Genomic DNA, 17538 nt, shown 5'->3' with positions numbered 1-17538 from the left:
GTGTAAATTACAAAATAACAAATTTGTGAAAACGATATTGTCATGTGCATGCTTATTACATGTTCAGTATGCACGCATGCGTGAGTTTCTTTACAAAGTGACATTGCCAACTACTGGCCTGGCATGCATAATACATATATAATACTTTTCAAAAACGCAAAGCTTTTTTGTTTTTAGTACATCGCTGCCATGTAAACATACCCTAAATCTGCCCCTGTCTTATTAATGGCTGCAAGGCATTTGTAGGTTTTTCCCCTGACGGTTGTAAAAACTTTGATGCTGTCAGAACGTTTGTTTATTTTGTAAAAAAAAAAAAAAAAAAACGTTTGTTTATTTTTTGAGCAGCCCAACATAGCAACATTGGCTCAACCAATGGTGTGAGCTTGGGACAGTGCTATCTGTTTTGATGGGGTGTGTTCAGAAAACCTGTTTGAAAACAGTCCTTCATTTTGTAATTCTGTTACAGTGCGCTAATGGCATAGAAATAACACCATTTCACCTTTAAACATTGATCCGTTCCAAAACATTGGTGCGTTTGACAGAATACTACTAATTAATAATAATAATAATAATAATAATAGAAGGTAGTGCAAATCCAAGATGGTAGACAAAGTGAGAAAAATGTTGATTAGGGTAATCATTTGTCAGTATTAGAATACTTAGTTTAGCTACATGCTAGTATCAAAGAGTATTGAATGGTGTGTAGTGAACATGGAAGATATTAGTGACATGAGAAATCAGTTTTGAAAAGTAACACTGTAAAATATTTCAACAAGGGTGTATTTGCTTACAGTTGAACTCCATTTTTCTATAATATCTTAATTTTATACAAAACCTTGATGACATCTAGATAGCACAGCCTGAGCAAAACCACTGGGGTTTTTGGAAAGGTAGAGAACACTCCAGCACATTTAATCAAAGTATGCAGACTTGCAGATCTGATTTAAATAGATTCAGTCTGACTAAAATCTGGACTGGTAGTAATCACGCAGAGAGCACACTGAAACTCCAAAATGTTTCTATAGCATGTTGGTTCAGCTAGTATGATGGAGAGGGGTTTTCCACACTACAAACTACAGAGAGATTTGTAAGTCACATAACTATGTTATTCTCACTGTATTTGTGTACCGTAGTGTGCACACACACTGACTTGCTGAGGGATTTGGTCAACGTGTTGCACCCTGAAAGATGCCTTCCTGTTTTTTTGAGAATGTGGTAAGATTTACAGTATGTGACATCCCCTCACGTCGGATCTATGCGTGTACTCGTGTCAGTCAGTGAAAACCGCCACAAGTGCACTTTCACTATAGTTGTGGTACTCGGAAACAAGGTAATTCTTGACAACTTCGATTTGCTATATTTTACTTGTTTTTTGACTACAGAAATTTCCTGACCAAATATAACTTTCATATGGTTCAAACAAAACATCATATATTTTATTTTAAATATCTTCAAGACTGTAAAGAACATAGATAGTATTTTTATAAAGTTCTGGCCTATGTGCTTTTCAGCCAGCAAGTGTAAAAATAATAGAACAAAAGAAACCGATAATGGTTGTGCTGCCCCTATGTGGTTGATAAAAGTAGTGAACCAGCAGTTTACATAAATAGTAGAGATCAGCTCAAAGTCTTACTGTTTTTGTTCTTTTTGAACGAATAGACAGTGGAGGGCGTTTAAAATTCAGAAAGTGTAAAGTAAAATTAAAAAAATATATATTTTACGGCAATAAAGTTTAAGGTTAAATTAAATCCATTGTAATAAAATACAGTATGCATTCTATCAAAACAAACCAGACAACATTAAACTAACTTCATTAAACTTCATGAAAAAAAAACAACTAACAGAAGAAAAGCTCCATATTTTTAATTGAAGCTTAGAGTATAACGCTGTCAACGTATGCACTCTACAATATTGTATAAAAGTACAAACAACAAAGACAATGTAAACATCAACACGATATAAAATACAGGCAGAGTGTATAATAGCAGTACGTAGCAGTAAGTGCGGTCATACTAGACTTCCTGTCATATGCATTTGAACACATGAATGCAAGTCTTGTGCTTTGCTTTGAACTGCTAATTGGTATGACAAAAAGACATCTGACCAACGGAGGACCTAAATGTCACACACTGACCTTTTGGACCAATGCAATGCAAAGAATAATAACCTTAACACTGTATTGTCTGCAGTGTTGCTGTAAAGTGGAGCAGATAATATAACGTTATGAATGCATTGTTATTTGTCAGTTACAATAGATTCAAACAGATGGTAGAGAGTGACATCATATCCTGTTGACCATATAATGTTGACAAGTAATTTTGCATGCTCTAAGCCTAATGTGACCGCATCTTAATTCCTAAATGTGTTGTGTATAAAGAAAGTATGGAGGATGAGTAATGGTCTCTGTGGTGTCAGGCCAGAGTGATTTCCAGCATAATGGGGGAGGTCTAGTGTTTATCTGCAGTTAATTGAAGAAAATCAGTCTTGTATAAAAAAGCCATACAAAACACCCTTATTGATGTAGGGTGAAAAATATACAATTACATGTAAGTCGTACAAATCAAGGCCCAAAAACGGCCTTTATACTCTCCACTTCACTGCTTCAGTCAAGTCCGAACATGTGAAATGCTCTGATACGGTACTATCACAACCGTAAGTGTAACGTGAGAACAACCGCAAGGATATCAGTCATAAAAACTGATTATAACAGTGCTATAATTAATAACAGAATGCATTAAAACCTGGAGGAACGGACTATCGAACAAAATGAATGGTAAAAAAGATGGGCGGAGCTTTAAAGCTTGCCGACACCTGCTACAGTACTGGGGGACACAAAGATCCCAGCATGCCGTGTATCTTGAAATGTGCTTGGAAGGGGTAAAGGTCGAAACCCATTCAAGTGCTATAAAGGTCAACGGCCCTGTTTCAGTCTGTCAATGTGGAAGGTGAGTTTAAGGGCAGGACCCAACTTCAGCCCCATGTATTTCATCATGACGTCACTGCGGAGCAGGAGGAGAGCTTTGCCGTCAATTTCCTGCAAAAGAAGAGTATCACCCCGACAAGACAATGTTTAGCATTTTATTGCACAAACAATAAGACAGAGCTTCTTTCATGTGCAAAAAGATACTGAACAAAATCTACATGCCCCAAAATGTTTTCTCGTGACTGTCGGAACTTTGTAAGAGGCTAAGATTCATCTTTAAATTAATGAATCGATCATCATTGCTATGCTATCATGTAAGCATGCTATGTCAAACAAAACAAGACTGCGTTCATTCAACAGATTAAACCTTTTAAGATCCCTGAAAAGGCTTGGATGGTAAAATAACTATTAAAAAAAAATTAACTGCAGTGTGCTTCAAGCTCAAGTCTTCAGCTGTCTTTTTAGGGCATCCTCCAATGTGAAGGGCTTATGAAAACACTAAAGAGACAATAATAATAAAATAATTCAGTCTCTCTCTCTTCCAGGGTATCTGCAGAGTTTAGACTTGCACAAATGAAATTAATACCCTATGTTCCTACAGAACAACACCCCTCCTCCCAACCAAAAAAAAATAAAAATAAAAAAATAAACAAAAAAAAACAAATCTCAGAATAAATTATGTATTTCTGATTAATTTACTTAGCTAAACTGACTGGGGCACACATTCAACTAGGACTTAATACTGCTTATGAGCAAAACAATAAAATACTAGACATGTTTTAATCAATATTATTAGAGGTCAAGTGATAATGGGTTTCACTCATACAATAATGTGTTTAAAGCAAAGGCAATAAACAGATTATAATGCTGATACTATCACAATCTATATAATGAAAGTGTTAATGTTCTTAGCCTTTCCTTCTGAATCCTTCAGGATGTCAAAAGAGTTTTTTCACAAAAACAAAATACCAATAATAACCAGAAAAAAAAATGTATGCATGATGTTGGACATTTGATTATAAACATGCAACATTTTACAAAATAAAAGCATAAAGTAAACACTAATAATTCATTAGCAGTATCTCATAAGTAATTGCTTGGGATAAAGCATTGCATTTGACTTTGAACATGCAGTGCTCATATTAATTAACTTAAATTATCGCCTTTTTAAAGGGCTAGTTCACCCAAAAATGAAAATTTGATGTTTATCTGCTTACCCCCAGGGCATCCAAGATGTAGGTGACTTTGTTTCTTCAGTAGAACACAAACGAAGATTTTTAATTCAAACCGATGCAGTCTGTCAGTCATATAATGGCAGTCAATGGGTTCCAAACGTTCCAAAGCTTTGAGAGTCAAAAAAAAAAAAAAAAACCATACACAGACAAAACCAAATTAAACTCTGCAGTTTGTGACGATACATTGAGGTCTTAAGACACGAAACGATTGGTCTGTTCAAGAAACTGAACAGTATTTATATAATTTTTTTACCTCTGATACACCACAATGTCCAACTGTCCTGAGCGCGTTCACAACATCCGGTGCGTGACGCGTCAACATGCTCTGGCACATAGAGATATATACGTAGATCAGGGCTCCTCAAATCTGGACCTCGAGATCCACTTTCCTGCAGAGTTTAGCTGTAACCCTAATCAAACACACCTGAACATGCTAATCAATGTCTTCAGGATCATTAGAAAATCACAGACAGGTGAGTTTGATCAGGGTTGGAGCTAAACTCTGCAGTGGATTGGACCTCCAGGGTAAGATTTGAGGAACCCTGACGTAGATCCTTGCGTATCGCGTTTTTGTCTGTGTATGTTTTGTTTTTTTTGACTCTCAAAGCTTTGAAACGTTTGGAACCCATTGACTCCCATTACATGACTGACAGACTGCAACGGTGTGAGTTAAAAATCTTCACCTACATCTTGGATGCCTTGGCGGTAAGCAGATAAACATCAAATTTTCATTTTGGGTGAACTATCCCTTTAAGTTGGCTGCATAGCAATTGTTGTTTTTCTGTCCCCTGAATTTTTATGACTTTAAATTTGGTCAAACTTTTAAGAAAATTTAAAAGTCCAACAAAATTACAATTTTTTACATTTTTTTTTAATGGACCCTGTATTCCTAACTTACATGTTTGCGGAAGAGGTCTGCGTGGGGTCCGAGCTGAGGGTCGATGTCTCTGATGAACTGCATAACATCCTCCACAGTCCACAGGTTGGGGTCTTGTCCACTGGATCGCGGGCTTTCCCTCGAGCTCAGAAAACGCTCTGAACCTGGGCAGCAATCAAGACATACGAGTAAAAAATTTTGTGAGGTTCGTAAGTTGTTCATATAAATGCGTGCATGATTTATATTGAGATTTACAGTTGGGTCGAAAAGTCTAAAACGCAAATGAAACATTTTACATCTATTACAACAAATAATTTGTTAATTACAAATGATATTAACAGCATCACAATTTTGAAAGAAATTGAAAAATGACTGAATTGCTTTTGCTTTAACAAGCAGTGCATGAACTCTACAAGTCTGTGTAAAACATCCAGAACATCTGATCTTTTGTACAAAGGAGTCAATGCCACAAATCTGCTTAGGTTTGATTAGTAACCTAGAAAAAAATCCTACAAATTTTCAGGTTTACATTACATTTGAAATCAATGTTTTGTGGATAGGACAACTGAACTTCAACGATGGGCTAGTTTGCGTACCTGTTGAGCCCAGACGATGTAGTTTCCCTGGAGAGCTGCTACTTTGAGAAAGGGAACGCATTGCCAAGCCATGTCCAGGGGACAAGTGTGTTTTCTCCAATACCTCCGAGCTGCCAACTCCATTCTCCATCAGGAAGGGCTCTGATCAAACACAACGATACAAAAACACTTACAAAGAGGGCCAACAGACAGAGGAGTTCACTAATTAAATGCTGTTTTAGCAGTGGAACAGTGTGAAATACCTTCTGAGGAGAGACGGTGGTTTTTAGCTATTTTGTGCGGTGCAGAGTTGCTGTTGTAGGCGTCATGTTGGAGGAATCTCTTAGTGCCCCGACCGGGTCCAGAATTCAGACTTTCTGTAAAGTTTCTCCTTTCTACAAACACACACGAGGCTCTCTTTTAATTTCTATACAACAGTAAGATCAAGGAATGCAACGGTATACAACGATAAGATTAAAGAAAACATAGTAATGAGCCACAGCAGATGTGTTTGCACGCATGAGCACTGACCCGTGTACGTCCGGCTGTCATAGTGAAGTCCTCCCACAGGGACGGGCTGACTGCCGAACAATGGGTCGCAGTGCAGGTTATGACAGAGTTTCTCCAGAAAGCGCAGCACATACGTCACACTGTTCACTGCCGGCAGTGTTAGAGTGTGGTGCTGCTGCTCAAAATAGGCTGTAAAAGTAAAATGGGTAAAGTTCAGTGGCCAATGTTAATCTATAATCATTAAACTAAGGGCTGCAAGATTAATTGAAATTAAACCTAATTTGCAATATGGCTTAGTGCGATTATCAAATTATAAAGCTTGCAACTTAATTAAATAAATATAAGTGTTGTGTGCTTCAGAGTGAATCACGGCACTGTTCCCATAAATATTAGTACTGTAAAATTATTTTATTTTATCTTAAATGGCACTTTTTTTTTTACAGTGAAATACTACAATAGGTAAGTTTCATTTTGTAATAATTAATAATGAATCACAAAATTGTTGGCCAAACTGTGCAAACATATAAACAAGCACAGCAAATCAGCATTTCAAAATCTATTTGTAATTGCAGGAAAATTGCGATTAGATATTTTCCCAAAATCCCCTAACAAGAAGTCCAGAAGCTTTTGAAGCTCTTAGTTAATTTCTATTAGCTTTGTGGGTCTGTGCGTTCTGACCTGATATGAGCTCTCCTCCATGGCCTGGTTTGAGGCAGGAAAAGACTGAGCTTTGGTTATGTGCACAGTCAACACAGGCTTGAACACACTGCTGCAGCACAGAGGAAGCTCGGCCTGGCCCAAAGTGATCTGGCAGTGACTGGATACGGCGTGCATCCAGATGGGGACCCACTTTCCCGTACTTATTCAGGTACACACATACTGACACACAAATAATTGCAGGGATGTTGTTAGCAAAGATGATACATGACAAGGAATGAAATATTTATTTATTTAGGAAAAGATCTGAGACACTTGCAGCACCTGTAGGGGCCTGTAAGGCAGCGCTGGGAATGGTGGCGTTGTCCAGTGGAACTGAGCTGGTGTCTGGTTCTGGAGTGCTACTGCTTGGGGAGGTGGGCATAGGGTTGGGTCCCAATCGGGGTTTTCTCTATATACAAATAAACATGGTCAGGAGGAATCTGCATAAATAATGATGCTGCCTTATAATTATCACTTTGATTTCTGCTAAAGAGTTGCACCTTGCTGCCGGGTTTGGGGCCTCTCTTTTTTGGGATCTTAATGGGATCTGTTGGGTTCTGCTGCACTTTCGGGGGCCAGTTGGCTGGCAGTTTGCCTCTGGGTTTGCTGATAGGTCTACCAGGACCTCCGATTGTTCCTTCAAGCCAAGCTGTCCTCTTGGCCCAGCTTAGCTAGAAGACAACATAAATATACAAAACACATTCAAACTCCCAATTAAAGTATTAAACATTAAAAATAGTGCTGTCAATCGATTAAACATTTGTACTTCTTAAATCGCACATTTTTTCTGATATTAATCGCAATTAAAGCCACCTAACATTAAAGTTTTCAAATATACTTCTATATTGCAATAATTTCACATTCAATCTTCAAATTAATTTATAAACCACAAAGACAGTATATTTTTAATATTTGTTTAATGGCATCTTTTATGACTGAAGGTGAATACTACTGTTGTCTATGAATTTGTTTTGATACATTTTTTATATTTTAATATTTAAACATCGACTATGGCCATTCAACATTACATTATAATTAAGAACTATCAGTTTTAACATTTTTTAGACTTTAAAAAAATAATTTCTAATTTAAGTGAACTTAAAACAATCTTCACATATACCCATTATAATAAATGTCTTATATACCTGTGCCAAACAAGTAGGAAATATACAGAAATTGAATAAAGTTATCAAACACTAAATTCTAAATTAAACAGAGGAATCCTTAGAGCTACAAATTTAGAGCTATTAATTTCCTCTTTTTTTTCTTTTGTTCTTTGATTAACAGACATGACAGTGGCTGGGTTATTAGGTTATTTGGCTGCTATTACTTTAAGAGCTGCCGCTGCTGAACATGATGCAGATCTGACACGCATGCTTGTAGTTTCATTCGCGCTCTAATATGAAATGGTACAGGCTGCAGCGCACGCCGCTGTATTTGTGCGTGCAAGTGAAGAGCATGTGCTATGAGCACAGTATAATGGCTGACAGGACAGGAAAATTTGTTTTTACTGACATACGGCCTGACAACATCTCATCTGACCGCAGTTCACTAATGTTCTGCTGAAGCTCCCTTGTCACCTGTACCGCTTCCACGCTCGTTTAACTAGCGCCTGTCGCTGGGACGAAGTTGAGTGCGCGTCTGAAAAGTCTCCTGTTTGATGTGGTCGTAAAGATAAACGAAATTTGTCAAGAAAAAAGAGAGACGGAAGCAGCAGCTGTGAGTGGGGTGGCCAACCTTAGCTCCGCCCCTGCGATAAATATTTTTAACACCGTTAAACTAAAAAAATTTATCACCTGCATTAATGAGCTGATTTTGACAGCACTAATTAAAAAAATGACCTTATTGTTGAGCCCACCAAACATAAAAACTAATGGATAGGTTACAGTCAACATTACAAAGCATATTTAGCATTCTAAACTTGCATGAAACATTGTTTACCCAGCATGCTGTTGCTGGTGGATATAACCACAGCTAGCCAATATGAAGTTGATTTGTGTCTTAAATAAAAACAAAAAAAACACCATAATGGGTTTTTGCTAAGGGTGGGCAATCTGGCCAAAATCTTATATCACGATATGAGTATTTTATTTCACAGTAACAAATATATATATCATGATATAGTTATTTTTGCTTTAAATAAGGTCCTAATGAGATCAATTGTTTTGATATCATAAAAATGTCATAATTCTTGTTACCAGTGTCAATACCACAAAAAAACTAATACTAGCTTAAATTAAAAAATAAATAAAAAAAACTCACTGAAGATAAGTAAACAGTCAGCAGTTAAATATGAATAAGAAACTTATTACAAGCAACACAAACTACAGTAGAACAAATAAATAAGAAATGTTACATACAGTATTGTATAAAGTAATCAAATATGTAAAAACATTCTTCACTGTGTAAATTAAATATTCTTCTTAATAAAGTTACAAAAGTAATGCAGTCAAGAGCAGTGAGATTTTCTCTCTTTTGTTGTTTGACTAACATGAATGACAAACAGCGTGTTTTAGACTGCAGTCACTTTAAGAGCTGCTGTATCTAATATACTGTAACATGTTTTCTTTCTCAGCTGTACGCCTTTACTTAAGACCTAAATTATTGTTTTTACAAGGATAATTGCAAAGTTGGGCATTTTGATACATACAAGTGTGTGTATTTAACCGTCCAAGGCCTATAAAGCCGCAAAAATAACGCATAATGCAAAATGAGTTCTCTTTTGCTGCTGATTGCGTTTCAACAGCTTAAAAATCACTTGTTTTTAAACAGCAATGTTTAAATTCTACTGGTTAATCATGTCTACCGGTATATCGCCCACCCTTTGTTTTTGCATTTAAAAATGTGAGATTAAGAGTAGTGGAATGGAACAAAAAACCCAAAACGTCTAATGAAGTCCTTTTTTTCTTACATCTTCAATGCTGGGTTTTTAGAACGCATGTCAACCATGAGATGTGAGCGCAACGGTCAAAGGCATCCGTCTAGTGCATGTTTACTTAAAAAACAAAAAACAAAAAAACCAATGGAAAAGCAGTGGAATGCAAAAATGTGTTTTGTTTGAACTTTGCATGATGGAAACCCAGGTATCAAATCCCTAGGAAAGGGCACAATAGGACATCCCTGATGTAACTTAGCCAGAAAATTATTTCTGAGCAATTCTGAGGATTGTCAGCCTTCATTTTTTAAAAGAATTTTATCATATACAATGTATCCACCTTTTTTTTGCCATATAAATGGGTGCGCCCATTTGTAAATTCTATGGGTCTAGCTTCCGGTCTCATCCGCGTCCAGCTATTTTTAACAGTTCGTTTTGCTGCTTGATATTGAAAATTTGTGTGTCTTACGATATTATTTTAATGTATTATCTTAATTATGAACATATACACGTTTTACCGTTTACTGCACGTTGTTATTCTTCTCATTATTTATCTATAATGGCTAATGAACCGGAAGCCTCACCCATAGGTTTACTTCCGCGTTGAAGAAAAAGGTGGATGTTCCTCAGGTCAGTATATTTTATTAAGGATTTCTCAGTAAAATTAAGAACCTAATGGCTCCCATGCTATTGATTGCGATGACTCTAAATACAGTTATACCTTGCTCCCTGGTTTGGGGCCTCGTTTCTTCGGGATTTTAATAGATTCCAGTTCCTTTCCAGGCTGGCTTGTCTGGGAACCAAGTGTTCCTTTCTGACCCCAGGGCCCAGACAGTTTGGTTTTCTTGCGGCCAGGCTTACGTTTCTTCTGGGGTGGGGGTCTGCCTGGTGTAGGTGGCATTACTGTCCCCTCTATGCCACCCTCTGGTAGGGCACCAAGTGCACCTAGTGCCTTTGGTAACCCGACTGCAAAAAAAAATAATTAAAAAGTAGAGAAAGAAAATACAGCTTACATGGGGCAAAATACCACAACGTGCAGCGACAAACTTAGAAGCAGAAGACGAGAAAGGCAGGCTTTGTGTGCAGAGCTGACCCATTTTTCTTTGAGCCGTCTCAACAAAGAAATGAGTTGTGTTACACATTTTTGGTGCTAGTGGCCTCTGAAGTGCTACAGAGATGAAAAGAAAATGTGAGAGAGAGAGCACAAGAAAAGAGGAAGAGAAGAGAGAGAATGAAAGACAGAGAGAGAAAGAGATCCACAAATGTGAATTAAACAGATTCTCAAGAACAAAAAAGCTAGAAAGAATGAAAAGTTTGTAACCTTTGAATGTATTGAACATTTATCACAATTCCATGTCAACAACAACAAAAAAAAAAAAAACCTAGAGTAAGCCAAAAAGACCAGAAGAATCAAATGATCAATTTAAAGCAAAAAAAACAGCAAACACAAACAAACACTTCAGAGCTTTACGGACCTGTTAGTGAGGCCATGATTGCAGTTTGTACTCATCCAACTCAGAGAAATGAAGACTGTACGATCTCACTGAACGACGGTCTGCTCTTGATCTTGCAGTGCGTGTCAATTTGTGGCATCTTACTCTCTCAGTCAATTCACTTCCTTCCTGCCCCTTAGTTTCGATCTGCTCTCTAAAGTCTTAAAGTCTGCGGATAGTGACACAACGACCGTCTTTCTAGTACTGTTAACCCTGAAAGTCTTTCAAGCACAAACACAGTGGAGTTTGCTTTGGCTCTTTCCCAGATTGAGACGTTCACACATTTTCCCAGTTTGCTTCAAACATAGACTCACAAATAAAACACCATAACAACTCGCTTACCCCGACTATCTGTGAAGTTTAGTGTGTGTTTAAAGGGCCTGACAAGGCTTGTCTTCCTCTGCCAAATGCGCTGGCCTTGTGTTGTCTCTTTAACCCTCTTTTCTCATCCCACTCAAACAGTCACACCAGCTCTTTAATGCGAGGCCTGCTATTGGGCACAGGATTTGCAGCAGTGCCAGCTGGGTGGATTCCAACTCCTTGTAAACCAAAACTCCAATGTTCTCTCTGATCAAATGCCTTTATTGCTTAAAGGAACAGTTCACCCAAAAACAAAAAGACATCATTTACTCACCTTCATGTCATTCTAAACTTTTTTAGGTGAATTATCCCTTTTTATTTGTGTTATTAACTCTATATTTTACATTTCTCTACCTAGGCTATTTTTGTCTCTTCTTTGTTTTGTTTATTCATTCTCTATTTCTGTGGTGTCACATTTGCATAGTTAAAGTAACATCTTCTGTTTCCCAATGAATTAAAGAGACCTGGCTAATGCAAGTTTTCATAAGATACTCAGTTGCTTTGGTATAAAAAGATCCACTACGAACACACATGTACATAAATGTAAACTGCATAAAGTGCTTTTCCATTATGTCCCAGATTCAACTTAATAACACACCTCTCATTTACAATTGGCACAACTCTCTACCTCAAAAGTTTGGGGTAAGATTTAAAAAATAAAATGCATTTGTTTGATCAAACAGTAAAAACAGTACATTTCTGAAATATTATAAAAAAAAAAAAAAAAACAGTTTTCTATTAAACCTATAAAACCTAAATTTTATTTATTCCTGTGATGGCAAAGCTGAGTTTTCACCAGCATTACTCAAGTCTTTGATCTTTAGTGTCACATGATCCTTAGAAATCATTATACGACGCTGATTTACTGCTCAAAATGACTATTGAAAACAGTTGTGCTGTATTTTTTTGTGTGATTTTGATCTTTCATGAACTTACTGACCCCAAACATTTGAACAGTAGTGTATTTAGCACTGGCCTCTTCATTTCATTTCTTCAGTTCTTGTACATCTTACCTCCATCATTCCCTGTGCATGAATGCCAATGTAAAGTTGTCGGAGTGAGAAAATCTGAATTCATACTGAGTAACCCACACCTTTAGTGCCTGGAGGCTGCAGGTTGTCTCCTGTGAGCGCGCACCAGCCGACTGGGAAGATGTCTCTGGAATCGTAGCGGCAGTAGTAATCAAAAGCGCCCCGCCAGCCATCGAAGGTGATTAGAACCTCCACACCCCGCAGCGCACCCACTGTGGCAGGACAGATGAAGTGAGGATTCTTCCTGTCCACTGCCTCCAGCTTCATCCCCACCTGAAAACAGTTTTGCTCTGGGGCAGGTGGTTCTTGCTGTAGGTCCAAAGAGATGAAGGCAAAGTAAGTGAAACATATCAGGCAAAAAGTAAAGAGATGAAAGGCAAACTTATACACTTTGCTTATTTTAGCGTCAAATGTCCAGAACATGCTAATTACATTGAACTCGACCTTTAATTATTGCTTGTGATAGATACCTTGTGAAAGATTCGGGCTGGGGCCATTTCTGCTCCGTTGAGTGTTTTTAATAAGAACATGGGCCATGATGATGCGTTCAGACGAAACCCTAGAGAAGAACACAGAACAACATTCACAGTCAATTATCACTTCAATTTTATCAAAGCACATTTTTACAATAGCAAAGATGTTGCTGATTACCTGTGTAGAAAGATGAGACAGTGATTTAACTAAAATATTGTTTTTGTATTATTTTCTCTTTTGTATTAGTAAAAATTTGTAGAGTAATATACTATAGCTAAATTTAGGAGATCATATCATGAAAACACTATACGCATGCACACTGTTGAAGTAAAAGTAAAAAAAAAATTTTAAAAAAACTTTTCATTGTGAACAGATTCTAAGATCTGGAAAGCAAAACATTTTAAAAAAAATGCAAGACAAACTAATGGTCTAAATTAATGTGTTGTCTTTCTCACCAAGTGGTGGCTGCAGCATGCCTCCGTTCTTCTCACAATTCCCAATGGGCTGGATTTCTGAGGAGTCCACCAGGCGCCAGAAATCATTCTTGTTGTCGCTACCGTCCAGCCGCAGGCGGAGGCGGGAGCCCGTCAGACCCACCACAGTAGCGATGCAGGTAGATGTAGTGTTTCTGGGATCCTGAGCTTCCAACTTCATGCCAGCCTTAAACTCATTCACCGGAGGGGTTGTGCTCTGAGAATAAGAATTTGCAATCAGTTATGGTATTTATAAACGGTTCATAATAATGATGTGTTCCACATTTGCATGTGTGCTTGAAAAAACTCACCTGTCTGAAGCAGTGAGAAGGAGCAGCGATTGCTCCTGTCTCTTTTAGGTACTTCTCCCAACTGAAATGCCCTTACAAATAAAGGTAAAAATCAAATGAGGACCCTGTTTTAGGATTCTGTCTTCATCTCAAATTAGCAAGCCAGTGTAATAAGATGATAGTTAACAATGAGATATAATCTAAACCTGAATAGTTATCAAAAATGACTGTTGAAACATTTAGGAGATAACTAAGGCTACGTTCACACTGTCAGTTTTTGGGATTGACAACCACATTTTCTTTACAGGTGTGAGTCTTGAAATGTCTTGTTCACACAGCAGCTTACAGTTGTGTTCAGAATGCTGTCTGTATGAACGTGCAACGGAAGTCAAGCCCATATTCCTTACCAGTAACCATAGCGACAGTGACCAAAGTAAAATCAAAGATGGCGACATCCATAAAACTGAGAGCCTTATCACTTTCTGACACGACAAGAGTCCAATCGAGCCGCGAGTTCTTTTGTCAAATCTTCATTAACCACATGAAAACAAGTCATACGTTTCTGCAGCAGATCATCTCTCTCTCGCGCTGTATTACGTGCAGACAACTAGTTGTCCAGTCCTGTTCCGTTCACACAGTGCGTGTGTTCCGAGAATGCGGTTGTGAGTCCTGAAAATTTACGGCTGTGAGTTCGGTTACAGAATGCGGTTGTCACGCCCGTATATAACCGTACTGTGTGTGAACGTAACCGTATTAAGGACTCAAATACAGGATTGACAACCGTATTCTGCTACTGTGTGAACGTGGCCGATTTCTTCCCTAACTACTTTCAGATGTACATTACTATAATGCTGAAGGTATCCCTGTTGAGGTATCTGACTATTTAAGTAGCTATTTAAGTGTAGTGAGTTTGATACCTTGGTACTGTGATGGGACACGAGAGGGGCGACCACTGCGAGCATGCTTGATCCGTTTGCCATCTTTCCACTCAATAGCTGCTGGGAGAGGAAAACATACTACATTTATTATTAAACCTGAATGATAAGTCAGAATATATCCCCTGATAACAGTTAAAACCTTCATGATCAAAATTATGCCAAAATTGGCGAATATCCTTCTAGTCAGTTGGTTACGCCTTAAGTGAACATAAACTGCCAGAAGAAAATCAGATGTGATTTTATATCAATATATTAGATCAGTGCATTAGGTTAGCGTAATATACCTACTACCGTCTGTGTGCTTGATGTTAATGTAAATAATAATAATAAAAAAAAAAATCACTACTCTTGACTAAATATATTTTGTAACTTAACTTATACAGTGACATCTGTGCAGTGTTATTTTACATTTGATTATTCAATTCCTGAAGTTTTTTTTTTTTACCTGAATACTATCTGAAAAATATTTTATATAAAATAAATAAGATATTTGTATATTTGTTCTATTGTATTTATTGCTATTGCCTGTCATTTGTTTTTGTTTTCTTTACTGACTGTTTACTTGTTTTTAAAAATATTTGTACTTTATATTACTTAGGCAAATATATTTTGCTGTGGTATCGAAATTTGCATAGAGTGAAATTTCAATTCACTGCTGCAAAATTGTGAAATTTCACTGTTATCTAAAATGTTGGTGTTGTAACAACCATATTTATTATAATACATTATCCTCCGGTTTCACAGACAAGGCTTAAGCCTAGTCCTAGACTAAAATGTAAGTCTGAGCTGTTTCAACTGAAATAAACTTGCACTGACTGATCTTAAAATATATCAGTGCCTTTGTTTTGTCTCAAGATGCACCCCAGTAATGTTTTTTTCTAAGCATGTTTATAAAAATTACTTAAATGTCCTAACTGAACTATGGCCTAATCCTGGCTTAGTCTAAACCCTGTCTGTGAAACCGGGCCTACGTGTGTCAATAACCACAAAACAATATTTATCTTTAATTAGAAAGATATAATTATAGATGAATAGATTTAATATCAATTATAGAATTATTAAATGACAGAAAAAATGATATTAATGTGTCAGAGACTATCTGACAAAATCATAGTAACATAATGTGACAAAAAAAAAAAACTTCAAGTAAAAAGTAAATTCATTTTAATGTACTAAACAAATAAGACTCTCACCTTTCTGTTGTACCGGTTTCTTCATGATCCAGCTTATTCCAACCTCTCTGCAAAAGACGAACACAAAACTGAGATTTTAAAGCTGTTTCTTACATCAGTGTCTGTTTTAGGTGGTTCAGTCTGGCCTGTCTGTCTATCAGGCAGTGAATCGGTGTCCTGCTCAGCTGTCACGGGTCTCTCATTCTTTACATGCTGAACCGTTAACCACAAACCCCTGCCAGCTGTATTCCCCAAAGGACAATAACATGGACATCGATAAGAAAAGGCAATTCTTCTTGCACAAACTGAATCCTCCACCATTTTCCTGCCTAGAATGACTCAGGGGGTCGCTGGGTCAGACGCTTAACAAGCAGCAATGACCCAAAAGGTCAATGTGAAGTGGCAAACAACAAGCGACATGACTGGGCTGATTTTAGACAGTTGGAACCCACCATATTTAACTGAAGAACATAACAAAATAATTGTAAGAAAGCAATAATACCAACGCAAACATCCCGTTAAACCACGCGCACCGTTTTCCAGCAGTCAATAAAATCTAAACACAAGTTATTCTTCTCGCGAGCACGTGACCGTTTCTGTTTTCATACAGCCCTCGTTTATGTCAAAATGCAGAATTAATGAATATAACTAACTGTATGTGTACAGATACCTCAAAAGATGGCTCCCTGTCTCCCAGTTTTCCAGTTCTCTGTTCAAAAGCAGAGCGCCTTTGAGCGCCAAACACACAGTCCCTCCCTCTCCATAATGACAGCGCAGTAGTGGCGGGGATTTGATTCATCCCAGTGCTTCGAATCTTTAGAATCAGTTCATTAACAAAAGATTCATTCGTGCAACAGGAAAGCAGCTAACTTTACGCGCTTGAAAAGGAGGGTAATATGAGTCGTTACACTGAAACGGACAATTCATTCACTTAAAAGATTCATTCACAAGCCAAACACCACCACAGCCTCATTTCACTGGGACGCTACAGTCTTCCGACTCGACAACTCTAACAAAAGCGTATTATTTACTATTTTGTACATTTAAAATCACGTCAAACTCTCCAGGGACGATTTATGTGCATTTATCGATATAAATCAATAAACGTTTAAGGACACAGCGCAGAAAGCACCACACTCTCTCTCAAATCCACATCAAATATACTGCTATGCTACGTAGCATCATGCCATGTTTCGTATCGCATTTCGCAACTTAATATTTCTTTACGCTATACTGACCTTGATCATAAGAAACAGACAGCTAAATATACTTATTTGGGTTTCTGCTATTTATAAGGCAACACTTCACCTCCAATGCTTACACAACAAGCATTAGCTAAAGGCTAACCTCTAGCAACTCTCTGAGTCACTTTTTATGTTTCCTCTACATTTAACAAAACTAAAGTTATAAAGTGATGCAATAATTGCTAGGCAATTATTACGGACGGTAGGAAGGGGACTGTTTACCTTGCGGAGAAAGGTTTTTGTGTGATTTCTCAAGTGTGAGGGTTAGTGTTTATCCGCCATGTTTTTAGTGCGCGTGTAGTCTTGTGTGTGTGTCAGTGGAGGGGAGGGGCTGCACGCGACTGCACGGGACGATTAGACCCATATCAA

At 37.5% G+C, this 17538-nt stretch overlaps 1 protein-coding gene across 5 annotated transcripts; it reads right to left on the bottom strand.

Moving 5' to 3' along the window:
- Positions 1–1848: 1848 nt before the first annotated feature.
- LOC131521477 (polycomb protein SCMH1) lies at positions 1849–17497 on the bottom strand. 5 transcript variants are annotated; one of them, XR_009266305.1, is made up of 17 exons: positions 17392–17492; positions 15947–15993; positions 14733–14813; positions 13837–13907; positions 13508–13742; positions 13049–13137; positions 12641–12887; positions 10416–10660; positions 7320–7490; positions 7102–7228; positions 6799–6999; positions 6142–6309; positions 5874–6005; positions 5632–5772; positions 5057–5199; positions 4141–4266; positions 2900–3034 (listed from the first exon to the last, which is right to left on the bottom strand). XR_009266305.1 is itself a non-coding variant. In XM_058746217.1 (16 exons), the coding sequence occupies exons 2-16, from the start codon at positions 15969–15971 to the stop codon at positions 2912–2914; spliced, it is 2199 nt and encodes a 732-aa protein (XP_058602200.1). In that variant the 5' UTR covers positions 15972–15993; positions 17392–17497; the 3' UTR covers positions 1849–2911. The 5 variants fall into 5 exon arrangements, 4 of the variants coding, with proteins under 4 accessions (XP_058602200.1, XP_058602202.1, XP_058602201.1 ...); XM_058746217.1 differs by lacking the exon at positions 4141–4266 and having other exon boundaries at positions 1849–3034; positions 17392–17497; XM_058746219.1 differs by lacking the exon at positions 4141–4266 and having other exon boundaries at positions 1849–3034; positions 14733–14810; positions 17392–17497.
- Positions 17498–17538: the final 41 nt, after the last annotated feature.

Source organism: Onychostoma macrolepis, chromosome 16 (genome assembly GCF_012432095.1).
Source record: "Onychostoma macrolepis isolate SWU-2019 chromosome 16, ASM1243209v1, whole genome shotgun sequence".
Lineage (NCBI taxonomy): Eukaryota > Metazoa > Chordata > Actinopteri > Cypriniformes > Cyprinidae > Onychostoma > Onychostoma macrolepis.
The sequence above is the reverse complement of the archived record's forward strand: the minus strand, read 5'-3'. Positions and strand labels throughout refer to the sequence as shown.